This window comes from Meleagris gallopavo, chromosome 1 (assembly GCF_905368555.1).
Source record: "Meleagris gallopavo chromosome 1, MGAL_WU_HG_1.1, whole genome shotgun sequence".
Taxonomy (NCBI): domain Eukaryota; kingdom Metazoa; phylum Chordata; class Aves; order Galliformes; family Phasianidae; genus Meleagris; species Meleagris gallopavo.
In genome coordinates, this window is record NC_139404.1 from 140,375,101 (window position 1) to 140,402,382 (window position 27,282).

Below are 27,282 nucleotides of genomic sequence, written 5' to 3' on the forward strand. Positions count from 1 at the left end.
AACAGCTATAACTATCCACACTAGAAGTAATACTGTGAGTTTCAAAGCATCACAAGCTTATCTCTATTTGAAGAAGGCAGACATACTGGGACTTGAAACAACAACAAAAAACTACAACAAAAGCAAGAAAAGTTACTGATACGGCCAGAAGTCTTATATTTATTTTTCCAAGACTATCCACTATTAACAATTTATGGAATTCGTACAGAACTCTATAAGTCACACAGGGCATATGCTTTCTATGAATATGTAATTCAATAAATGCAAGCATTTTTCATTTAGAATCTTAAATCAAGTATTTTATAGTGTTTCTGCATAGGATTGTTATTTACAGAATAGTTTATGTTAACAAAAAAGAAAACACTACACACAAAATTTAGCGATGGTTAAAGTGATTTTGGAAGTCTGCTTTTTCTAGCAGTATTTCATGACAAAGCCACGACTATATCAGCTTTATTAAAATATATTTTATTAAATTTTAAAATGTTCAAGAAAGGGTAAAAATGTATTCTCTCATTTTTAACTCCTCACTTTTCAGTTCATCTGACACCACTGGTGTGGCACTTCATTAGAGGCTGCCATGCACAACACCAACGCTTCTTCCACCTGCCTTAGTGATTCAAGACCTGGTTCCTTAGCACAACACCCTTTCCTTTTTCCCCCAGGTTAATCAACTCTTAGAGCCTGAATGCATTCAACTGCAATTTGTTGTGGCTTCAGCTTTCTTAGCTGAAAAAAAAAAAAAAGAAAAAAAAAAAAGGGAGGAGTAAGGAGAAATCAGTATGGTACTGCTTCCTGCAGAACCATCTCAGCTCTTGAAAAGGAGCTGGCAAAAATCAAGCCAAGGTAGGTTGCACAGGACAGCAAAGAACACTGTAGCAAAGTACTGTAAATAAGATACTAATGTTTTCAGTAACTTCCCAGTTCTTTGGTATCACAGAGCCTCAGCAGTCATGATGCTGCCCATCCATCATGCCTTCAACTGACCTAAACAACAAATCTCAAACCAAAATCACCACATCTCAACAAAAGACTGAAGAGAATAAAGTAAATATTAATGACATTTTATTCTGAAAATGCTATTTGGAGTATTGCATTTCAGTAATTGTGGCCCTGCAAAGTTTCTTCACACAAAAACTCGCAATAGTTACAGTGTGAACCTTTCAATATGCCCTTTCTACTGGTGTCTTTTTTTTTCCTGCTCATTTTTCCCTCATTGATTCATAATGGAAGGCATAGAAAATTCAAATCTAATGGTATTTGTGCAGGATTAAGCTCCTATTTACCTATTTTTAAAGGAAAACACAAATATCTCAGGTATAACCACGTTTTTAGTCTGCTTGAGTACAGAAAAGAACAGAGAAGACTTTTTTTTTTTTTTAATCTGAGATGACAGAGAACTTCAGAATGATTCTGGATAAACAGCTTGGAAGACTTACCATGTTTAGCTGAGGAGTAGCACAAAGTACACCATGAAAAGAAACTGTGTAATTAATGCTAACGTCGCTAAGGCTTGCCCACCACCGAGCAACACAAAATTCAATTGTTTTTCCAGCCTGAATAATAAAAATGCAAAGTTAGACACAAACTCTCATCTTCTCTTTCTATTCAGCCCTACCTTTCTCACTCCAAAGCCAAAAAAAAACAAAGGGGGAATATAGCTTATTAATAACATATAATTATAGGGATTATAAGTGTATATTAAAGTATACCCTTAAAATGTCCAGTTTACTCCAATCATATTATTTTGTATGGTAGCAAATAAGACACTACACTTGATTCCCATCAAAACAAAGTGTGCCACAGGTATACACTAGAAAAAAAAAACTACAGCTTATAAGCACTACATATTCCTTTCTCACTCTTTCAAATTAAACAGACAGGGTAGTTTATAGAAGACATTAATGTGTATCAGAGAATAAGATAGTGCTCTCTACCTCAAGAAGACATGAAGCTTGGGAGGTTTTTTGTTGGTACTGTTTTTTGGCTTGCTTTTTTTTTTTTTTTAAACTAACATGACAAAACATACAATCAAACCATGTATCTTACTGCCCCCACTTGACATTTTCACACAGTGCAGGACTGAGCAGCATAGAAATCATAACCTCTAGTAGGCAGGGAAAACTTGATTAGTGAACTCATTCGCACACCTGAATATCCTGGTTCTGTTTTAGACTCTTCAACTAGAATTAACCAAAGTAAGTACAATTGTAAGCCAGTCAGTATTACTTGGCTTCAACATCGAAGAGATTTCTCAGATTATCACATTAAGCATTAAAAGCAAAATGTGCTGAACTAAATCTATTCAACAAGCTTAGTCCTTGTTTGAAAGGGAAACAAATCAGTCTATAAATAAGTACTAATAAATTGATGAAGCTATCTGAGACCTTTCCAAAGCGAGTAAAAGGTTTCATTCACTACTATAAGAAATAGGTGATTTATTTGGGTTGGGTTTTTTATTTTCTTCTTCCCCTTAAAAAAGGGAAAACAAAACACAAAAACCCAAGATCAGCAACAGCAGAAACCCAATGTTCTTTTTCTTCTATCCCCCAGCATAACTTACTAAGACGGGAAATGCTTCAGTCACCGATCCTTTTTCTGGTAAGGACAGAAATTTGTAGAATTCATGACTTCTATATGCTTTCTGTTTCACTAGCTGAACAGCATGAAGCACAAACTTGGCAGTCACATCAGAGGAACATGAACATATTGTTACTTCTAGACAAAAGAAGAAACAAAGTTTAGTTACAACAATGAAGAATTTTAGACAGGAAATGGAGATAAAACAGAAGAAAACCATTTTCACAAAACAATCACAATTTTTAAAAGATCAGGCCCATATGTGAACAATGCCTATATATCAGTTATTTATTAAGACCTCGTCAGATTAAGAAAAACTAAGCAGGTTCAGAGATCAAATAAGAAACGTTACTCAACTGTATGGTAAAAACTAATAGGACAGTACACATTATATATCTGTACAGTATAGATTACTGCTGAATTTCAAATCAAGAGTCTTATCCATAAACTTCAGTACATATGAAAGATTTTTATTTATTAATATCACGTATGTAGAAGAGGAATTCTCCCTTTAGGATTACAAGCTTCTTGCCCATCATATTCAAGTCATCATTCAAAGCCATGCCTACGAATGTTAAAAATTATACACAATTCAGACAATAATATTTTTCTATAAGTACGGGATATGCCTCCAGTAATGGGCCATCATTTCAGATTCTATTTGCTAGTTTCTAGAAGACATAATCAGTATTTCACTACAACAGAAGCCATAAGATAGCCCCTCCAAAAAAAAAAAAAAAAAAAAGAAATCACTCTTATAAGAGCCTAGAATCAAATGAACATCATACATATTCATGGATCAAATGCTTAAATTCTTACTCAGGCAGAAAAAAAGAGGAATGATTTCAGAACAACTTGGTCAAGTTTGATAGATGTGATTTGTTATTTAATTAATATGCTCATTTTTCTTACCAGCCCACGTAGCTCCCTGGGGAACATCAATGAAGTGCCTTCGGATTTGGCCAGGTTTAAAATGAACATCTGTATACGCAAGGTCATAGCTTGATGATTCATCTACTCTGTACACCAAAAAGCAAATACAAGTAGTAATGGAACAAGCTGTGAAATTTTTTTTAAAGACATTTTAAAATACAGAAATGATCTCCAAAAAGAGTATAATGAAGATACTCAGTCCTCAGCACCAGAAGTATTTTGATTTGCAGATTTGCTGCTACTTGATATGACAGAAATAGTCACAAAAATAAGCGGACTTTAACCAAAATGGATTTATGAAGGTGAAAAATGGAACCTGAATTCAATGTTAGATGTTAGACTCTGAAATTGTTACTGACACTTACAGATCTCCAGAATTAGAATGGACCCACAGTGGCCATTGAGTCTAACTCCTGGTGCCCCACAGGACCCCCTAAATTCAAACCGTATGTCTGAAAGTGTTATCCAAACACTCCTTGAACTCTGCCAGCACGAGGCCTTGACCACTACTCTGGTGAGCTTGTTCCACTGCCTGATCACCATGTGGTGAAGAAACTTTTCCAAACACCCAGACTGGTCCTCCCCTGACACAGCTTCATGCAATTCCTTTGAGTCCTGTCACTGTCACCAGAGAAAGAGGTCAGTGGCTGCCCCTCTGCTCCCTGTACAAGGAAGCTAACAATATTAACTCTGTAAATTCTCTGTACTGAAGTTGAGAAGGAATTCTATTCCAAATTCCATCTGCCAAATAACACCCACTGCCCTTAAGGACACGTGGCACATCAGCTAGAAGTGGGGAAAAAAAAAACAAACAACCTTCAGCTGATCTACATTTAAAAATAAATTGATATGTTGTTCAAGAAATCTGAAGTCATCTGCATTCTGATGGAAGAGAAAAGCTCTGCCATTATGGTCAAGAATATTCTTGTGTTTTGGCTTCCAGCACGAAGATGAAAAACAAAAGCTATTGCAGTATAAGTCTGTTGCAAGAATCTTTTCAGAGCTCTGCTCCCCTATCAGTGCTAGCTCAAGAGCTCCCAGAGAAAGAAGGTGAAATAAATATGACAACACAAGTAAACTGAGCATATGAAATGTTAAAAAAAAAAAAATCTAATTCAGTTTGAGTTTACTGACCTTGTTGGTATAACAACAGTTATTGGAACTCTGAAGAGTGGGCCTGCATTAGGCATTGCTGTATCATACCCACAAACCTGACAAAATAAAATATAGCTGCTTATGACCTTTGATCAAAATGAAATTATAGAAGACAATGTTGAACTTGAACTAGAATACTGATTCTTTAATACCTCTGTATAATGTACTCCTTCTCTCAGGCCACGAGGATCCACACGAACATTAATGTGTCGACACTGGTTCATAAGCTCTAAATGACTAGGACACTGGACCCATGGTGCATTTGAAGTTAAAGCTAAATGAAGCTGAAGAGATATCCTTTCAGTGTTTTCTGTCAACAACAAAATCAATACCAGATTATGAACTCACATTCCACTGTAACACAGAATTTGTCATCTCAATAAAACATTGTAGGAACCAATTCCTTAGAGTCCCCTGAAGTCAGATTCTCCACAAAAGGACACTGTTCTATATGACCTCTTTTAACTTGAGAAATCAGCAAAACAACAACATATAATACAATAAAGCCTATATCTAACTTCAATTTTTTTTAAGCACATAAAACAGGCAAACATAAAAGAGGCAAAGGTAACGTAGCTATCAATCCTTCAGTTGCCCATAGCATAAGCCTGGAAGCAGGTAAAAATATTTTCATATAGATGCAAAGTCTTATCTAATGCACATACATAAAGAAAAAGCTAACCTCACAGACTGAAGTTTTCCTAATCACCAGATCACATTATAGAGTAACCTAAGTGAAGGCTTATGTTTACTGAAAAAATTACTATCAGAATCCAAACATCTGACTTTGTTGGCCAACGTAACAAAATAGGAGGCATTGTTTTTCAGAGCAGCCTTTTTTCTGAATACAACGTAGTCCATTTCTTAGTGAGGTGAATATGCTGTATTTTATTAATAAAATACTAAATAATGAAATAATAAATTAAATAATAAAATACTATTTTATTAATAAAATACAGCAGAGTAAACCAGTCTATGAAGAGAAGTTGTGAAACACACTTTCATTGGCTCTAGTTACTCACAGTAGTCCATAAGCATCTACAACCTGTATCAATTCCTATATTACCTTTAGGCATATTCATACTTAACTACTCAATAGAACTCATTTGTTGAAATCTTACATTTTTTCCCAGCTTAGATAAAATCCAAACCTAGAATTTGTGGTCTCTAAATACCCACAGATTAGTTTCCCATTGAAGTTCTTCTCTATTTAGAATAGCCTACATTCTTTGTCAAGAGTTATCTGCAACAAATCCCTAGAAAATCTACAATTTCTTGAGATATTAAAGATGTTTGATGATTTTTCTATTTTTTTCCTGGGAGCCACAACTTCACTTTAAAGTTGTTTAGAGCAAAAGGAAGCCTGAAGCAACAGAAAAAAAAAAAAAAAAAAAATCAGAAAAGAAGTTCTGTAATTATAAATCTGAGATTAGAATGAAAAAGCTGTTTAGATTCTTGCCTTCATTCACCAACAGTTTTGGAGTTGCATTTATTCCTTCTGTGGTACAAGACTTGTACTGCTCCGCATTATCACAGCTTTTCTATTTAAAGTTTACACTTCATTTTTAAATCATACAAAAGAAGCTTTCCTACCTGTATTCTCAGGAAAGACAGGCTCTATGCCAACCCCATGATCAGAAGGTGCATATATCTGGGCAGGGTCTCTGAGGTAGATGCCACGATTGCTTCCAACAGTAATAGTAAAGCCTATGTTACTTGTGAATGATGAATTCTGAACGAGGTAGTCATAGGCTTTATCAACCTGTTAGAACACATTCTAAATTAACCCAATTCAACTTCAATATTCATGCACATTACCCCTTCCATGAGGCATCCAGCAAATACAGCAAACACTGAAGTTACCAACATCCTAACTATTAGAGCCATACTGATTTTGAGGCAACACTTCATGCAACAGCCATATAGAGCAACAAAATAGTAAAGGACATTTTAATAAAATAATACGACAAATTCCCTTTGCAATAAATTTATCAGAAGACAAAAAACAAAGGTTTCCACAGATGACTTGGAAGTAAAAAGCCCAGGTCTACAACCTTACTTTGGATTCCTTTCCCATATACGGAGCTAAACTAGTCACAGATTTAAACCTTTTATACAGTAGCAGAAGTTAAGCGCTTTAAAACACAAGCAAGATGGAATGCCAATGCAAGTTTAATATATATACAGATATAAAAGAAGGGCTTGCTTGTTTGTTCCCTTAAACTCTGATGACAAGTCCAACCTTTTGTTTCAAAAAGGCATCCTACTATCTCGCTTTCTGTTCTACCAACTCTGAAAATCTTACATTCCCTTGTATTTCAGCAAGCTACCTTCATCTATAAAGATTAAGACATCCCTCTCTGAAACAAGCAGATGCAGTATAGTGTCAGTCTCCCAGATCAGAATTTTAACCATATATATACATATTTATTTATTTATTTATTTTACACACTCTAACCACAGAATACTAAATCCTAAGATACAACTGGTACATTTCATTTCAGCTTTAGAAATGCTTTTATTTAATATGGTCACTACCCTGTTGCCTTCTGTATCAAACTCAGCATTACAGATGTGTTCAGAAGACATTTGCTACCAGGTTCCAGAATCTCAAGAACAAGAGTTTAGAGCTAAGCATTTAATATGAAATGTCTTTAAGCATGAGAGCAAAAATCTCAGTACCTCTTTTTGGCTAGGATGGGAGCGACCACAGGTAAGAGCATCAGTTAAGTCTTTAACAGCTCAACGTTATGCAAAGGGATACTGACATTCATACTGCCTTTATCATAAAAAAATTCACACTGGAGGTTTCCAAGTTACTTAAAAGATAACACAATGAGTGCTTAGACTTCTCAGTGCAGGCCCACCCACAGCAAAATCACCCTACTATTGCAGATATACTGTTTTGTGAAGCAAAGGTGTCCTTTGCTTTAGCGTGGGTACCTCTGCATTTTCATTGCTCAGAATGTACTGTTCCAGCTTTTGTCTGCAAAGAACAAGTTCAGCTCTCTGACAACAGTATAAAAACATTTTCTGACATTAAGACAGAATTTATGCATACAAATCCATATGTGGGTGACAAAATCCCACATCCTACTTTTATGTCCACACACCCTTTTCATCAGATAAGGAATTTGTCTAGTTAACACATATTCAGGAGAAACCAACTGCATGCTGAAGCAAAGAGAAATATTTCATTCCTCCTCTCCTCCCACTACATTCCCTTCTTTATCCTGAATCAGATCTGCTAATTAAGTAGCTTGGGAGCAAAACTGAGTGAGCTCACCCAGAAAACATTTTTAGGTAATTTTCTACTGGCAGTTATTTAAGGCTTTTTTTGTTTATTTGTTTGCTTGTTTCACTGGCAATTACCTGAATAACACCATGTCCTTGTGCAAATACTTCTATATTTTCAGCTTTCACTGCTGTATTTTCTAAGGCTCTTCTGACAGAATGAACAGTGTAATGAATATCGTTAGCTTTGAGCCCTGAAATTAAAAGTAAGGATGTCATTGGAAAAAAAGTTAACAAAGTTGGAAAGCTATAGAAAAAGACTTTATCTTTTATACTATGCACTGATATTACCTGACAGTACTAATGCAATGCCTCCACATGCATTGGGAGAAGACATGGATGTGCCATTCATGAGTTGTGTTCCTCGCAGAGTCCAGTTTGGAACAGAAGCAATAGCACCTCCTGGGGCACTGATACTTACTCCAAGGGCTCCATCAGTGCTAGCGGAAAAAACAGAATTGTTGAAAAGCAAGCTTTTATTTTCTGCACACTTTACCTCAAAGTTACCCCTATACTAAAAAAGATAGTTTTAGCTTTGGCACATTCTCAAATAGTACTTCACTAAATCATTAACCCATTAAATACAAGATAAAGCATTACATTAAGTAGCAACTTAACGTCAAATTAATCACCAGCTATGCCTGTTTTCCACAGTGAAAGTTACCAGAACTTTCATTCCTTAAATATTATACAAAGGGCTACAGTTTAGTCAGCTGACTTATCTAGCCAAATTTGAATTAGAAAACAAACAAGTGTACTAAAAACTTCACTACGTAAATAAATATTTCACTGAGCCTATTTAACCATTATTAAAGAACATATACTATATTTTAAAGCAAAATTAGTAAAAAAGAGGCTAGAAAAAAATATAGAATCTAGAGATCTGGATTTTGCACAGCCATTGCACCAGACGTCAAATTTTGAATTACAATACAGAAGTTGATACATTTAATCCTCTTCCCTTGCTGTTCTTAGCTCAACAAGTGGTTCAGAATCAGCTGGGCCCACATCACCTTCTTTTTTGCTCAAACATTTTTAAAAACTCAGTGATTACAGTTTTCAACTGTATGAGGCTAAATATAAACACTAAATATTCTTCACTCTGTAGAGATGAAAAATATATCATTACTAAGGATCAAACTGTGCTTGAACTATTTTGTGGAGAGGCAAGGTGGATTTGTATCCTACACTAATAGCTTCATCTAAGATAAGTCTCAAAATCCCAGTACTCTACATTACAGAGTCATAATGAATTTAAGACATTTTATGACAGTCCTATATAAATTAGTGTTTTTATCATACTTCCAGACAAGCATATCTGCCTGAAAGCCTCTAGTCCTTACTCAGACTTCTTTTGGCTACCACATTACTACCAAATTCTTCTGAGACGTAAAATAAGAATAAAAAATTCTCCAAGCCCCTACATTTTCTTTGAGATAGTATTCTATAATGAGTTAGAAAAACATTTTTCTGTCCTCTCACACTTCCACTAGATTCAAGCAAAACCAATAATTAAGTTGTGCCATTATAATGTCATCGAAGCCAGAAGTAACAATACCACAATATTTCTTCTAGTCTTCAGCACCAACAGAATAGTTAGCAATACCACACTACTGAATGAAACAAATGCTACTGAAAAGAGCCTTGGAAAAAGAAGTCAGAAATAGTACACATCTCCAAACTACTTTAATCAGATTTTCATTTTCTAAATAGACTTTACTGAAATGTACAGATTGTGACAGACAGTTCGGTCATCCTCCCTCTGACTAAGAATTCTACAGACGTAAGAACAGCAGACTTACTTAAGTTCTTCCTGGGAAAAGAAATACTTTCATTTTGGTATCAGTGACCAGTTTTTAGACCTGCAATTACTTAGTCAGAACTGCAAAGTAAGGAATTCTCTCCTTTAATCATAACTTACCTTGGCCCCCTGGATGACCAAGTATATTGATTTGCTGGCAGTTTTTCTCTCAAAGAATATTCAGCAACCATCATATCAGGTGACACATAGGCACCAACACCTAATAGAAAACAAGCATCTTAGAATTTGTAATAAAACAAAAAATAAACAGTTTTAAAGACACTACAAAATATTTAAAAGACGTTTTAAATGGACATTTTTTTCCATCTCAGTAAATTCAAGTATTGTTACAAACCAAGTGTAAAGAGCATGCTACACAGTTACAGTGCTGATAGTGATACTATGTAATATGTAAATCTTCCATAAAATCGATAACTTTGAAGTGTTATTTGAGTTCAACTGGAACAATTTGTATCTACTATCTGCATTTATTTCACAACACATCACTTTCAAATGCACCTACCCCTTTCTGGGGAATTTTGTCTGTGTTTACACGGACACAAACTAACTAGAGCTGTTGCAAAGGAATCTATGTGAATTGCTTCATGTTCCCATTACTCAGAGCTTCACTGCCTTAAACAGATTGAGCAGTATGGTTTTGCCTATCACCACAGTGATGAAAAGTCAGTATTTTCCTGCTGATCAGTTCAGTTGGCCCAGAGCATATAAATTACTATGCCAAAGCCTACTAAAGTTGCATTTTTGGAATGTGGTATCAAGGAAGCATCCTTGGAGTATACCTTCCAGCTGTGCTGAGCTGCATGTGGTCCCGAGGCAGCAAGTTGGACATGCCTGCAACAGCTAATGGTCTGACAGGCATGCTTAGATTATTAGATTTGAAAAGAATCACCTCCTACTCTTTAAATAGATTTCTTCAGTAAATCTCATACAAACCCACATCAAACCTACATCAGCCAACACCTAAACTAAATCTCCAACACCAGTTTTCCGCATAGTTTTTGAATGGTAAGAAGATAATCTACATTTTCGTAAGTAAGTGTACAGTAACTTCCTCCCATAAGATTAATCTCATAGGCCAGTAATCTTTGGAAACATTTTGAGTTTAGTATAGCAAACAACTTGTGATCCCAAATATAAAACAAAACTACAAAGCCTGAAAAACAAAAGATGAATACTGACTTGATGTTTTAGGGTTGAAAAAAACAAAGAACAAAAAAACACCAAAAACATTCATACCTATTACACTAGATGTAGTGCCACCAGGACATCCAACCGTAGAAAGGCAAGGGCCGTTATTTCCTGCACTCGAAACATAGATTACGTTGTGTTTCCATACTGCTTCATTAATTACTTCACAAATTCTCCTGAAGTAAGGAAAAGAAGGAGTTACTTAACCAATGTGTTTTTTTCTCTCTGCGTGGGAAAACTCCCATTCAGAGTAGGACCAGTCACAGAGAAATATTATGCAGCCAGCTTTCCACATCAGGCCATAGCCTGATGTTACTTATTTAGAAAGGGAGTAACAGCCACACAAATCAATGTCAAGTCTTAAAACAAAATAAAAAACCAGAAAACAAAAAAGCACCCAGATTACATGGCTTTTCAACTGTGAGAATACTTCACTGCTCTAAAATATTCCTAGTATCACAATTAATAGCACTTTCAATATGTTTAGGTAGTTTTTGTAGATATTTATAAAAATAAACTACAATATTTTAATGTCACTGTTTGGGTCTGGACACTTCCTTCTTACTGACAGTACCCTTACAGAAAACCAACACCTGAAATTACACTTGTGTAATGTTGAAAAACTTTATGCTATATGCAATAGCCCTTACCCAGAATTTGGCCAATGTGTTGCCTCTCCATAGCTATAGTTGACAAGATCACATTTGTATTTTATTGCTTCTATCATCTGAGAAAGCAAAAATAAAAGCCAACACAAGTAATTATGCAATGGGAAAAAGCATCTGCTTAAAATGTTTTGCTACATATTTATGGAAAGAAGAATTTTTTATTTTTCTATTTTTTTCAACCCTACAGAGGAAAATGAATGAAGTAAGCTACATTAAAGTGGCATTTTCCTAGTAGCCCAGTTAAAAAAAAAAAAAACAAGTCATTAACATTCCATCTACCAAGCTATAAATTAAGACATTAACATAATATAAAACCACCAATCTCATTAGTCTTAAATATATGCCCTTAATAAGACAAATTTCTCCTCTTCTGTGTGGTTTGGTTAAATTTCAAAAAACCACAGTAGCATTAACACAAATCTTCACGTTACTATAGCAATATATTCTATGAACTACAAATAATCATTTTCTATTTTCATTCCTTCTCTTACATACATTTTCCTCAACAACTTGCTGTACAGCAGAGGCATTGGGCCTTTGATCATGAGAAAGTAATATTTTCTTCCTCACTTTTAAGAAACAGTCAAAATATGTTCAGGCACAAAGTTAGATGTCAGTTGCTATGTATTATAGTTACATAGCTAAGCACAAAAAAAACATATATGTAAATACAGTCATAACAAGAACAAATAAATTTAAATAAGCCTACAAGTCACTTCTCTTATAGGCTAAGTTAGACAAACACTGCAACACTATCAACTGAAAAAAAAAGTCTAAGTCTTACTAACTGTTTATTCTTACAAAACAGAAGTCTTACAATAAGCTTGAAACTCTTTTCATTTTATTCATTTTAAGGCTGATGGTATTACAGGACTATAAAACCACAGCGTATGAGTTACTGAAGCACACTTCATTATTCCATAATAAATTCAAACTGCTGAGATTAACATTTATCCAGTGAAATACCTACAGCTCTTATTAAACCAGTGCCAGTTTCCATTGTACTTAGTCTTGTATCACCAATCTTGATTGCAAGAATCTGAGCTCCGGGAGCCACACCATTTCGCTCTGGCTCTTCAGGAAAGTATCCCGCTGCAATACTAGCCACGTGTGTTCCATGTGCTCCTAGGCAAAAGAAAATTCAAACCACTGCATGGTTAGTGAACTTCTTTTATATTGTTATAATACACTATAGCTCTATTACTTTTCATTTAATGAATTACATTAGCAACCTCAGAATTTAACTACTTATTTAAATAAATGACATTATAGTAAGAGATGAAAGCCAGTAATTAGGAGCAATTTGCAAAACAAAACAGCTTTTGAGGGCAGGAAGCAGGAGGCAGAAGAAGAGAAAGGAAGTATTAACTAATCTCCACCAACAGACATGATCAAAAAGGCTTAACACTTCACACTCAAAGTAACAACAATTATACCAAAAATATCCTGACTGTGGAGATCATGGATAAGGAAAAAAAAAAAATCCACACAGCCATAAAAGGAATCCCAAAGTTATCACTGATTTAGAAGCCAGAACTGTTCCTGTAGTTCTTCTGAGATAGGGTAGCTTCATGAGAAATCAAGAGCATTTAAAAAAAAATTTTTTTTAAAAATCAAATACATTCATACCACCTTAACCACTCAGGATGTTTCCAAAACAAAACATCTTCATACTGAGAACACACAAAAATGGGATCAGAGCAGTCAGCGCTACAGCTATGATGAGACCTACCATCATTAAAGAGTTGGGATAAACCAGAATACAGACACTCCTTTGTTGACAGACGTTTTAAAAAAAGATTCTTAAATTATGAAAGCACAAAGAACAGCGACAAAATTCAATAACCAACCTATATTCAAAAGCAAAACAAAAAAGCTGCTTTGAATGAAGGTTCACTGGCTAATGCCATTAAGATGCAGGAACATCTTAAAGAGTAACTAAACTTAAGTGTATTATATATACACATGCATATGGATAAAAAGTTGACTGAATTTCAGACACAAAAAATGTAAGCAAGTTCGTAATAAGACGCTATTATGGGTTTACTACACGAAATATAAATAATGATTTTTTAATGCCTTTAATCTCAACTACCAAAATTGAGAACCAATACAACTGCTGCTTCTCATGATACCAACTCAGCAACAAAACTTTTCTTAACATTACTTTCACTTACCTCCACTTGTCACAATTGAAAGAAGGTTTCCATCATCATATATATTAACAGAGTAATTCAACATTTCAGATGTTCCAAAAGATCCATATTCCTGAGCCTCTTTGTAGGTTCTCAACACTGTACAGCTAGTTAAGTCACCACTCTCACTTGTATCTATGCAGGCTCTGTTAATGACAACAAAAAGATCATTTTTCAACTGCTACACACTTCCAGTTTTTGTTCCTCCTCCTACCACAGAGGAGTACCACAAAAGACCTCAACACGTCTGGTCCTGGGTTGACGGTATCTTAGTTCATTATGTCAATACTTTAAAACTTGGCCTTTTATAATTAGATTCAGAAACTACAAAGATCTCTAAGTTAATTGATTTTCAAGTGCTACTAAATTCAAGTAATTCTTGTATTACAAAAAGAGATTATGTAAATTCAGGCAATTCCTTCAGAGAAGGAATTGTACTTTAGCTGCTCAGTACTTGTGCACAAACATCTGAAGTCTCAGCTACTGGTTTGTACGATGCACATTAATTGTCAGGAAAAGTGACACATTACATTCTGAAGCATGCCATTTCTTTTTCCTCCCCTCTTCAGTTTCCCATTACCAGTGTGTACTCAGAGCAATTTTATTCTTTGCCTCAGAGGAAAAACCTACAAGCTTAATAAAATCAGAGCGATACAAAGTGTAAGATTTCATTCTATGCCATCCTCATTTAGGATCAGAACTTTGTCATGATGCAGGATCATTTCAAAGCAAGTAATATTTTAGAACTCTATACTATACTTAATACAAACTATTGTTTTATATGTTTAAAATATTTTGTTTCACAAGTTTGGGTACTTACCTCCAGGTCTCACCATCATACCATACTAGACAATCATATACTGGACCAGGATCACTGTATTTTTTCTCAAAAGAATTTAGCAGTTCCACTTGATTTTGAAGTTCCTCCTTTATTAGCTTATTTACCTGACACAGCAATATACAGTAATACAGTTAGAGTATTACTAAAACTATTACTAAGTAGTTATGAATACAATCTTAAGCCCTGTTCCTTTCTGATGTTAAATATTCCATTACTTCATTGGAAACAAAAACTATCACAGAAGTCATAGACATCAACAGCCTTCAACAGCATTCTATCTATTCTTGGTCTGTTATGTATAACTCTGACTTCTGTAATTATAATATTTCATATGTTTGTTCTTTTCTACAGACCGTTAAATGACAAAGAAGCATCCCAAGAAATTTCTGGTATTTCAAAGAAATAGTATCTAGTTTACAAAAGAAAGGATATGTTTAAAAGATTCCAACTTTGAGCACAACAAAGATGATTGCCTCAAAAATTAAAAATAAAGCTTACTAAAAATATGGTATGAAGTATTTGGACTAATACCCTTTTCATAATCAGCAACAAGTTTAGAAAGTTAACAACATTTGGCAAATCAAGGAATGGCCCACATACTGTGTTTTTTTTGTCATTTGTTTTGTTTCTAATGAATCAGAAGACGCAGTGATAAATTATCACAAACATCCTTCACATAATCCACTCATGTAATAAAAATATTTTAATCCTCTCGATCAGTATCAAATTGTTACAAGCTCACAAAGAAGTATACTAACTTGGGAGGGAGAGCTATGAGCAGCATCAAACTCTTCCTGTTTCCTACAGGCCTCTGCTAGAGCTAGCCTGTGAAGAGGATCCCAGAGCTTCTCCTTGCGCTCTTTCTGTAACATAAAACTCGGTTCTTCAATACATGTCATTTGCAAGTTACGATTTCAGACATAATGGCTAAGAAGCTCAATAATATACTACAAATAAACAACTGCTACACTGGAAAAGTAAATAGATACCAGTAATACTAGACTTTTTGACTCAAGGAACCTGTGTAAGGAGGACCATTTGACCATCTTAACGGCTGTTTAAGAGGATGGATAGTGATAGGACAAGGGGGAACAGTCTTAAACTGACACAGGAAAAGGTTAGGTTAGATATTAGGAGGAATTTTTTCACCCAGAGGGTGGTGATGCACTGGATCAGATTGCCCAAGGAGGTTGTGGATGCCCCATTCCTGGAGGCATTCAAGGCTAGGCTGGATGTGGCTCTGGGCAGCCTGGTCTGGTGGTTGGCGACCCTGCACATAGCAGGGGGGTTGAAACTAGGTGATCATTCTGGTCCTTTTCAACCCAGGCCATTCTATGATTCTGTGATCTGCCTTGACTCTGAAAATTCACAGAAGAAATGGATTGTGTCAAAATTCAGCAAAAAAAAAAAAAAAAAATCAGCCTATGGCTAGCAGCCTACATGTGTTAGTAAAGGACATACCATAGTTTTCTAGAAAAACCTCTACATTAAAACAGTGAAATATCAACACACCAGAAGCAAAAACGTGATTTCTAACCTGAATCCTCTCCTTGAGAGCTTTAGGATATATGTCATAGCCATTTTTTATCCCAATATGATATTTGCCAGAAGGATTTACCCAGTTTGCTGGAATCTACAGAAAAATATATTCAAGAATAGGTTAATTAATAGCAAGAAACAAACAAAAAATTCAATACTGAGCAAGGAAGTTTAGCAGAACAGTCTTGAAAATATTAGAAATCAGTATGAATTCATGTGACACTGCAGATGAACACTTTTCAGTATCTTTATTTTTAAAACACACCCCCAGTAAGCAGCCTACTGGGGCTGTGTTTTTTGGTAGAGGTCTAAGGAAATAACAGTACTATCAGTGAGGACAAATGTCCTATTATGAAGAGTTAGTAGGATGATAAGGACAAGTATCTGAACGTTTAAGCTTATCTCGATGTAATTTAAGCCCTCAATACAATAAATTCTTACTCTTAATAACAACAGGAAAAGAGAGCTGGTAGCTGCCGAAGGGTCTCCCTGTAGCACAACACAAATTCTCACCTTTAAAGTTCTTCCAGAGAGACCAATGATTTCTCCATCTTTAGCTTCTACAACAGTACATGTAGTTACATCACCGCTGCCAGTTGTATCAATTATATCAATTATCTTGGGCTTCCCATCAGTTGTAATCTGAAAACATAAGCAGAGAAGAAAATTGAAGTGCAATTGAGTAGCCGTTAGCCATTTTTCATTTTGTTAATTAAAAAAAAAAAACAACAAAAAAAACAATCTAGTAACTTTGTTAAGCTTTAACAGGACGAAGAAAAATACCTTGAAATCAATTTAACTTTCAGTGAACCAAGAACACCACATCTATCTTCCTGGTTTATAAGTCTTTCCTAATTTCACAGAACTACTATTTGCAAAATCAAACGTTTATATTTCAATGACTGGCAATGCTGCTTCCGCTCTTTCCCCCTCCCCGCCCCCCCCCCACTGTTCCAGCCCCATTTTGCAGTAACGATAACACAAACCTAGAAAGATGAAAGGTGCTGAACTACATGAAGTTACAAGATTGAGTCTTAGTTAAGACTCAAATCTAACAGGAACACAAATTACCATCACCAATTATTTTTCTCTTACAGGGATTCTGTGTTATGTTTTAATAAACCTGCAGTGCTAGGAGCCATCCTCCAGTTCCCTGGTAAAAATAGGTTTAAATGGTTAAATAAAAAAAATAGTAAGTATAAGCAGGCGTCACAGAGTTAACTAGATCAATCTATGCCCATGACAGGGGGGGCAGTAGGCCTCTGCCCTCCCCCCCCCACCCCAGCCCCACAAAATGGGAAGGAAGGGAGGAAAAAAAAAAAAACAGTGGCAACAATCTATGGAGGAAAAGTTATCTTGCATTCCGGTACCATAGTTAGTAAAATAACACAATATAATACAATATAATTGAAATTGAGACTCATAAATAAGACAGGAGAGAGAGAGAGTTCCTGAGACCGAGTCAAACCTGAAAAGCTTGGAATGGCTAGGAAAGCAGCCTCCAGCACCCACTGCAAGGCAGTAAGAGACCGCCCCACCCAGAAGGGCCAGATATCGTGACTTCCGTGATGTACAGGGACAGGTACCTGGAATTGGAGCATTAACACTTCAATTCCCAGTACACTACATGATGTTTTGATGCAGAATACTGAAAATAAAACAAAACAAACAAACAAAAAAAAACCATAAAACCATGACATTCTACCCCTTATTCTACATCACTACATCATGCTTAATTTATATACATATATACAAACAAAGAAAAAATGATTAAAATGCATTACACACACGTCTATATACATATACACAGAATTACTGACTGCACTCCCCCAGCATCAAGTTTCCTTGTGGTACACATAGAACATCCCCGTTTTTCTGTATTACCCAGCAAGTGACCCAGGTCCCTGGGCAAAAACAGTTCCACAAAGAGGTTTGCCCTTTCCAGAAGCTGGAAGAACCCTAACTGCCTTTCCCAACATGTTCTTTACATGTACAACAGGGACTTTATTTCCCTCTACGGTAAATGTTCCGCCACCCATTGCTTTCAGCAGTTTTTAACAACCCATTGTATCATTCAATTTCACCAGAGGCTGGTACATGGTAGGGAATATGGTAAATCCACTCAATGCCACGATCTTTGGCCCAAGTATTTACAAGAGAATTTCTGAAATGAGTCCCATTATCTGACTCAATTCTTTCTGGAGTGCCATGTCGCCACAGAACTTGTTTCTCAAGACCTAATATGGTATTTCGGGCGGTAGCGTGGGGTACTGCATAGGTTTCAAGCCACCCAGTGGTTGCCTCCACCGTAGTAAGCATGTAACACCACTGCGAGATCGTGGCAAGGTGATATAATCAACCTTGCCATGCCTCCCCATATTTATATTTTTGCCGTCGCCCTTCCTCCCATTCTCTTAGCTTGTTTGATTATGGCACATGTGTCACAGTCATGAATGACCTGTGCAATAGCATCCATAGTTAAGTCCACCCTTCGGTCTCCAGCCCACTTACATGTTTCATCTCTCCCTCGATGGGCCCACCGAGCTAGAAATAATTCACCCTTGTTCTGCCAGTCCAAGTCTATTTGAGCCACCTCAATTTTGGCAGCGCGGTCTACCTGATGGTTATTTTGCTGTTCTTCAGTAGCTCGACTCTTGGGGACACGAGCATCTACATGGCACACCTTTAGAACCATATTCTTTATTCGGGCAGCAATATCTTTCCACAGTTCAGCAGCCCAAATAGGTTTACCCCTTCTTTGCCAGTTATTTTGCTCCCACTGCTGTAACCACCCCCATAGAGCATTTGCCACCATCCATGAGTCAGTGTAAAGATAAAGCAATGGCCACCTCTCCCGTTCAGCAACATCTAAGGCCAATTGGACAGCCTTTACCTCTGCAAATTGGCTCGATTCTCCTTTTCCTTCAGTGGCCTCTGCAACTTGTCGTGTGGGGCTCCACACAGCGGCTTTCCATCTGCGATGCTTTCCCACAATACAACACAATACATCTGTGAACAGGGCATATTTCTTTTTATTTTCTGGTAGTTCATTGTATAGTGGGGCCTCTTTAGCACGTGATACTTCTCCTGGTGATGTTCCAAACTTTTTACCTTCAGGCCAGTTCATAATTACCTCTAGGATTCCTGGACGGCTGAGATTCCCCATCCGTGCTCACTGCATAATCAGCACAGTCCACTTACTCCAAGTGGCATCAGTAGCATGATGGGTGGAGAGACCCTTTCCCTTGAACATCCAGTTCAGCACTGGCAGTCGAGGTGCCAGAAGGAGCTGTGTTTCAGTACCAATTACCTCAGAAGCAGCCCAAACCCCCTCATACGCAGCTAAGATCTCCTGTTCAGTTGGAGTGTAGCCCTCTTCCAACCCCCTGTAGGTTCAACTCCAGAATCCCAGGGGGTCAGCCTCGGGTCTTTCCAGAGGCTCTCTGCCACAAACTCCAAGTGGGACCTTTCTCTCCAGCAGTAGTGTAGAGGATGTTCTTTATACCCTGTCCCATCCGTACTGGCCCTAGGGCCACAGCACGGGCTATCTCCTGTTTAAACTGTTCAAAACTCTGCTGCTATTCAGGGCCCCATGTAAACTCATTCGTGTCACATGATAAAAGGGACTTACAATGAGGCTGCAGTTTGGAACCTGCATTCTCCAAAAGCCCACTGCGCCCAGAAAAGACTGTCTCTCTCTCTTGCTAGTGGATGGAGACATGGCAGCGATTTTGTCAATCACATCTGTTGGAATGTGACGACGGCCATCTTGCCACTATATACCTAGGAACTGAATCTCCTGAGCAAGTCCTTTCACTTTGCTCTGCTTAATAGCAAAACCAACACAGAAAAATTTGGATTATTCGCATTCCTTTCTTGAAGACTTCTTCTGCTGTATCTCCCCACACAACGATATCATCAATGTACTGCAGGTGCTCAGGAGCACTGCCCTGTTCCAATACAGTTTGGATCAACCCATGGCAAATGGTTGGGCTGTGTTTCCACCCCTGGGGCAAATGGTTCCAAGTATACTGAATGCCCCTCCATGTGAAAGCAAACTGTGGCCTACATTCTTCGGCCAAAGGAATGGAAAAGAAGGCATTAGCAATGTCAATGGTGGCATACCATTTGGCTGCTTTTGACTCCAGTTCATACTGGAGTTCTAACATGTCTGGCACAGCAGCACTCAATGGGGGTGTGACTTCATTCAGGCCACGATAATCCACCGTCAGCCTCCATTCTCCACTGGCTTTATGCACTGGCCATATGGGGCTGTTAAAAAGCGAGTGAGTTTTGCTGATCACTCCCTGACTCTCTAGTTGACAAATCAACTTGTGAATGGGGAGCAGGCAATCCCTGTTGGTGCAGTACTGCCATCTGTGCACCATTTTCGTAGCAATCGGTACCTGTTGCTCTCTTACTCATAGCAACTCCACAACAGACGGATCTTCTGACAGGTCAGGCAAAACAGACAGCTACTTAATGTTGTCTGTGTCCACAGCAGCTATCCCAAAGGCCCATCGATACCCCTTTGGATCCTTGAAATGCCCTCTTCTGAGGTAATCGATACCTAGTATACATGGAGCCCCTGGGCCAGTCACAATGGGATGTTTTTGCCAGTCCTTACCAGTGAGCCTTATCTTGGCCTCCGACACAGTCAATTCTTGAGAGCCCCCAGTCACTCCAGAAATATGGATTGATTCTGTCCCTTCATGACTCGAGGGCATCAGAGTGCACTGTGCACCAGTATCCAAGAGCACCTTATATTTCAGTGGTTCTGATGTGCCAGGCCACCGAATCTACACAGTCCAATATACTCGATTATCCCTTTACCCCCCCGGCTGAGGGCAGGGCCCCTCTATTCATTACCTGCCATAACTGGAGCAACTGCACTGGTGGTTGATCTGCTTTGTAATACTCTCACCCGTGCTCGTAGTACAGGAGTAGCTTGGTCATGCCACTTCCTCATGTCTTCTCCATGGTCACATAGGTAACGCCACAAGGCAATTCGTGATGTATTATTCCTCACTGGAGCCGGAAAGTGTTTGCTTTTAATAGCTGAGATTTTTGATGGTGCATGTGAGCAGGAAGGTTCATCATCTTTAATTAGTTGGATTCATATTAATTTGATCAGTTCCTTCATTAGACTCTTGATTATCCTGATCTTCATCGAGAGTTTCTGATACTGCTACAGGTTTGTCACGATTAATCAGTAGAGACACTTGCTCTTGCATTTCATTCAGTTGGTCTGTTATTTGTGAGATGGCAGCAATGGAAGCGTGAGTTGGAGGTAGCTGCTGTTCGTAGTTTTGGAGCGTAAGAATCAATTCAAAAACTAAGGGTCTTCTTTGTTGTTCCTGGTATCTGTCAAACACTGACATTACAGTAGCGGCATCTCTGTCTGGTGCTGTTGTGAGTTTCTGCAACATCTCAGGCATCGTCCTCACTCTCTCAAGGTAGTGGTCTTGGCGTGGGTGGTTAGGAACAAAGTTGGGGTCAAACAGCATTTCCACCACAGCCATTTCCCTCAAATACTGGATACCTCTTTCAACTGTATCCCATCTTTTCATCACAGGCTTCAAGCCGTCTTTGAAGTGATACCTTTCCTTCACGGCTATTAACACTCGTTCCCAGAGAATGGCAGCCTCATCCAAACATCGACTAATTCCTCTGTCAATAGCTGGATCTCTGGCAATGGCTCCTAGTTGGCGAGCTTCGTTACCATCTAGAAACAAGCTACTGGCCCCACCGTCCCAACAGCAAAGCAACCAGGAAACGAGAGTTTCATTCGGGCGCTGTGTAAACTCCTTTCTTGAGCCTTGGATTTCAGTTGTCTTCAGAGGCTGACGAGCAGTAATAGAGACTTCCTCTTCATCACTCTCTTCTGCATGTCTCTCAGTTTTTCCTTTTGCCTTTCATGATGATGGTGGTTCTGAGGAGGGCCCCTCACCTGGATCTTCCTCCACCTCCTCCTCCTCCTCCGCTTCTTGTTTCCATTCTAGATGCAAGAACACTCATTTCCATTTCTTGCCTTCCACAGGAGCAACTGATATTGTTACTGGTGTCTCCTGTAATTGATCAGATTTGACTTGGAGATTTTCCCCTTTGGCTTGAACCTCAGCTCAGAAACTCTCTCCCTCCAGAGTAGTATTATATAGGGCGCGGTAAGCACAAGCCAAACCCCAAATAAGTTGTACCTCCTTAGATTTATGTAAACCGCACCGTCCCTGACTCAGATACTGACTTAGTTTCTCAGGACCCCACAGGTGTTCAAGAGTAAAATCCCATGACATTGCGGGTCTCCATGCTTCTAAGATCTTTCCTAAACCTCTCCATATTCCCTGCCACTCAGCATTCTCTGGTTGTGGAGGAGACTCCTTCCCCTTATTATGAATGTGTTGGGATACATTCAGGGAAATTAATAACACGCACACCAACGTGAGTATTAATTCAAGATTCGAAAAACATTTGACAAACCGAGAAGAAAGCCTGGAGACTAGTCTGAACATCGTATTGTTTGTAAAATTAGCTATTCCATTTGGGATGTAAATATCAAAATTCAGACCATACCACATTGCATATAGGTACCATGCAGGTGTCTCCATCAGTGCCCTTATTTGGTTATCTATGAACACAATTCCACAACAAGTAATCATGGCATTGATAATTGGCCAGTAAGTTGTGAGTAACATCATTGCTTTTAATCCTTTACACAGTGCCCACACAATAAAGAGTGGGTTCATCACTGGTGTCTACTAAAAAGGGGTTAATGAATTGAAGCTAACAAGAGGAGGGGAAAAAAAGAAAAAGGCACTACCCAGACTAAGCAGTGCTCAAAGTTTACAAATATTCCAGAATACTGGCAGCATGCCTAGTCTTTCAAGGTAAAGTTTTCCGGCACAGAAACCTGAACTACCGATAATGCTCCCTAACGAAGCTCTCTAAGAGCAAAGAGAGAGATTCCTTCTAAAAGCTAAAAAGCAGCTTTGCCAGCATTCTGCATCAAAAAATCCTGACAGCAGGACACTGATTGCTATATTCCAGAATTTAATAAACACTGCTTTTTGAGAGGCTAAGTAACAGAACCCATTCCATAAATCAACACTGTTAATCCTTCCATTGAGAAGTATTAAGAAAGCTGTTCTAATAGTCCTCCAGTGGCCAGTACTGGGACCAATACTCTTCATCAATGCCATCAACAGTGGGGTGAGTGCACCCTTGGCAAGTCTGCAGATGACATCACACTGTGGGGTGCAGCTGACATTCTTGAGAGATGGGATGCCATCTAGAAGGACCTAGACAGGCTTGAGCAGTGGGCCTAGGAGAACCTCACGAGGTTCAACAAACCCAAGCAGAAGGTCTTGCACCCCGGTTATGGCAACCCCCCTATCAATACAAGCTAGGGGATGAAAGAATAGTGCACAGCCCTGTTGAAAAGGACTTGGGGATAATAGGGAACAGTAAGCTGGACATGAGCAAGCAATGCGTCCTAACAGGCCAGAAAGCCAAATGTATTGTGGTGTGATCAGTAGGTCAAGGGAGGTGATTCTGCCCATCTACTCTGTGCTGCTGAGACCTCATCTGGAGTACTGTGTCCAGATATGAAATCCTCAGTACAGGAGAGTCATGGACCTGTTAGAGCACGTTCAGAAGAGGGCAACAAAACTGACGGAAGGGATGGAACATCCGCTCTATGAGAATGGGCCGTTCAGTCTGGAGAGAAGAAGGCTCCTGGGAGACCTGAAAACAGTCTCCCAATATCTAAAGGAGGGCTATATAAGAAAGAAGGAGAAAGACCCTTTAGCAGGGTCTGTTGTGACAGGACAAGGAGAAATGGTTTCAAACAAAAGATGACAGATTTAGATTGGATATAAGGAACAAGTTTGCTTACAGTAAGGGTGGTGAGACACTGGTACAGGTTATCCAGAGAGGTGGTGAATATCCTGCCCCTGGAGACATTCAAGCTCAGGCTGGATGTCCCTGTTCACTGCAAGGGAATTAGATGAAATGACCTTTAAAGGTCCCTTCAAACTCAAATGAGTCTATGATTTTAACCTGTAATACACCTGCTGCAACATTTAAGCAGCAGTAAAAACTTCCTTGAGAAACAGAGAGCCAAAGCACTCACACAATACAATTTTCTTGTACTCATAATTAATTCTTTCAGATGCCAGTGTCCACTGAAAAGAAATCAGTAGTTACTCCAATCATAAAGCAAGTGAAAGCCAAAACTGAGACTATCCAAATCAGACACTTCAGTTGGAAGCACGTGGTAATCTAAGTTATTCACTGATCAAAGCACAAAAAACAAGAAGGAAAAAATAATCCAAGGTGACCTGTTGGAAGCAGACAAATTGCACAGCAACAGGTGGCCCAAATATCAATTTATGCTATGGTGAGCTTGCGTAGTTTTGGAAGTTGTTTCCCAGCCAGTCTAGAAAGGCTGTGTGCAACTCCTGTACTACACAGCTCTTTGCCTTTTAGCTGAATAGTAGATCTACACTCACACGTGAATTTGTATGTACAATTAGAACCAACAATTCAGAGTCCTACAGTCAGACAAAAGAAACTCAGCATTTCACTTGCAAAGGTCCAAGGTTCAATTCCTAGTGGCAGAGATCCAGTCAGAGTCCGCCATTCAGTGCAAGTAACTGATATGGCTTCTGCTGCTGCCACAAACTGTTTGGACTACTGCCCACCAGTAGTAATGCTACAGTGAAAATCAGATTTCAGCTTGTTTTTCCCTTCTCAAGTCCTGCAATTCTGAGAAAAACAAAACCAAGTGACCTTGGTTCATTTCCTTGTTTGATCAAAAGGTCCAAAACTAATTAATTTATTACAGACAGGAGGCATCTGCGTTAAAATTCAAAAGTAGAGAATTTCTATACAGTGAAAAGTATCTTATAGAACTATTAAGGTTGGAAAAGACTTTTAAGATCATCTAGTCCTACCAGTACTGCCCACTATCTCATGTCTCTTTGTACCACATCTACACATTTTGTGAACACCTCCAGGGATGGTGACTCCACCATCTCACCGGGCAGTCTGTGCCAGGGCCTCAACACTCTTTTGGAGAAGTTTTTCCTTATTACAGAATCACTGAGGTTGCAAAAGACCTCCAAGATCACACAGTCCAACCATACACCTACCATCAGTATTTCCCCACTAAACCATGTCCCTTAGTACAACACCTAAATGTTTATAATTTATTTGCAAAAAAACATAATTCTACTTTTTTTTTTCTTACAGTTGTTTGAAAGACTAGTTTACAGCAGAATTATATTATTGCTTATACATATCCATTGAAGTTTCAAAAACGTGCTTTCATGCTAACTCTGACTTTGCAAATCACAAAGTAAGTTATTTCTGAAATGCTCAATATATGTGCATAATCCTGGAAGTTGATACATACAGTAGTAGCAGAGAAGCACCGCTATCTGTGACAATGCTAATTAAAGGGCAAAGACAGGTATTGGAGTGTATTTTTGTGAGATCATAAACTTTACTTCACAGCAATGCAGAAATTACAGTGTACGGATGAACAAAGACAATACATAATATACAGACACAACACGCCATCAAATGTATGGGCCCTCTCAAAAATTCATCAGGATTTCACAAATAACAACAAGAAATAGACTGTACCAAGAGGGCTGAGAAGGGAAGAAACCAGCATGAAAGAAGCAGACACTGAACTGAGTTGGAGCACCAGGTGGAGCATAAAGCAATGGAAGGCTAGGCAAAAAGAGTTCCCCAGAAAGCACTGGCTGCAAAAGGTTCAGAAAAGAAGAGAAAATTTGTACAAGGTTAATGCTTTATCCAGAAAAGAAAGAAAAGTGGCAGAAAAAAGCTACTGGCTTAAGTTCGTTAAGCCCAGTAACTACTGTCTTTATAGCAACAAATGTTCAGGTAAGAATATAAACACGAAGGTACTTCGTTGTTATACTGCCCCCCAGCAAATGACTGCATGTCATACATTTATGGTATCAGTGTTCAAAAATCAAAGCATAAAATAACAAACAAAGTAAACCCACCCCAAAAAAATGAGACACCGGGGAGCAACGAAACACAAACTTCTTTGATTTGACTAAGATCCCCACTACACTCAAAACAGAGCAGGCTCACTTTGGCCTTTAAACAGTACTGTCACTAACTTCAACTAAAAGCTGTAACATTTATTAACCTTCCAGCATATACTGCCCTCTTCACTTTAAACAAGAGATTCAATTTGTGCCAGCTGAGAACCAATAGGAAGTCTGACAGCAAGAAAAAGCAGGAGTAAAGAAAGTAGCAGGGAGGCTGGCATCTCAAGACTGGAAATTGCCTGTCACAGTACAGCTACTCTTCCTGTGCACTATGCTGTTTATCTGCAAGACACTCTTACTCTGAAGAGGCAAGACGTAAACTGCCCACTTCACTGAAGAGTGAGGACATCCTCTTTCTGAAGCAATGTTTACAAAGCTATGCTACATTTTGTGTGTGACCCACGCATTCTTTATGATTTCCTGCACTTGAAATTTCATCTTCAATACCATGAAAACAGGGCATCTCAAGCTCATATGGATTTTAAATCCCCTTTGTCTTAGTCCCAAGCTTATCAATTTGCTTGAAATTTACAGCAAAGCAAAGCTTCCCCTACTGCCCATGCTCTTTTTGGCTCACCTCTTCTTGTTTACAGCATCTAGAAATTTAAGTTTTTTGCTTCTACATGGGAAACTTCAGAACTATGCAGTCCCCTTTATATTCCTGCCTACATAACTGCCTTTTGGCTTGGGTTGGAAGGAACCTTAAACCTCATTCAGTCCCAACCTGTGCCATGGGCCGGGCTGCCACACACCAGCTTGGGCTGCCCAGGGCCCATCCAACCTGGCTGTGTGTGCCTCCAGGGAAAGGGCACCAAAGCCTCTCTGGGCAGCTGTGCCAGCACCTCACCGCCCTCTAAGTGAAAAATTCCCTTCAAACATCTAACTCAAATCTCCCCTCTTTTAATATAAAACCATTCCCCCTTGTCCAATCACAATCAGACCACATAAAAAGCAAGTCTTCATCTTATTTATAAGTCCCTTT

The 27,282-nt window shown here is 38.3% G+C and overlaps 1 protein-coding gene across 3 annotated transcripts in view; it reads right to left on the reverse strand.

The window, feature by feature from the left end:
- Nucleotides 1-27,282, reverse strand: part of TPP2 (tripeptidyl peptidase 2) — a 54,746-nt gene that overhangs the window by 26,565 nt on the left and 899 nt on the right. For all 3 annotated transcript variants that reach the window (XR_014880841.1, XM_085215538.1, XM_085215537.1), the window contains exons 2-18: nucleotides 16,729-16,857; nucleotides 16,214-16,309; nucleotides 15,435-15,539; nucleotides 14,656-14,780; nucleotides 13,818-13,981; nucleotides 12,611-12,765; nucleotides 11,623-11,699; nucleotides 11,021-11,148; nucleotides 9,884-9,983; nucleotides 8,254-8,402; nucleotides 8,041-8,156; nucleotides 6,262-6,430; nucleotides 4,821-4,978; nucleotides 4,648-4,724; nucleotides 3,493-3,599; nucleotides 2,564-2,718; nucleotides 1,440-1,556 (exon numbers count right to left, since the gene is read on the reverse strand). Coding sequence is in view for 2 of the 3 variants with exons in the window: in XM_085215538.1 (XP_085071664.1) it covers nucleotides 1,440-1,556; nucleotides 2,564-2,718; nucleotides 3,493-3,599; nucleotides 4,648-4,724; nucleotides 4,821-4,978; nucleotides 6,262-6,430; nucleotides 8,041-8,156; nucleotides 8,254-8,402; nucleotides 9,884-9,983; nucleotides 11,021-11,148; nucleotides 11,623-11,699; nucleotides 12,611-12,765; nucleotides 13,818-13,981; nucleotides 14,656-14,780; nucleotides 15,435-15,539; nucleotides 16,214-16,309; nucleotides 16,729-16,857 (2,127 nt within the window). In the remaining variant the exon portion in view is untranslated. The remainder of the gene's footprint in view (nucleotides 1-1,439; nucleotides 1,557-2,563; nucleotides 2,719-3,492; nucleotides 3,600-4,647; nucleotides 4,725-4,820; nucleotides 4,979-6,261; nucleotides 6,431-8,040; nucleotides 8,157-8,253; nucleotides 8,403-9,883; nucleotides 9,984-11,020; nucleotides 11,149-11,622; nucleotides 11,700-12,610; nucleotides 12,766-13,817; nucleotides 13,982-14,655; nucleotides 14,781-15,434; nucleotides 15,540-16,213; nucleotides 16,310-16,728; nucleotides 16,858-27,282) is intronic.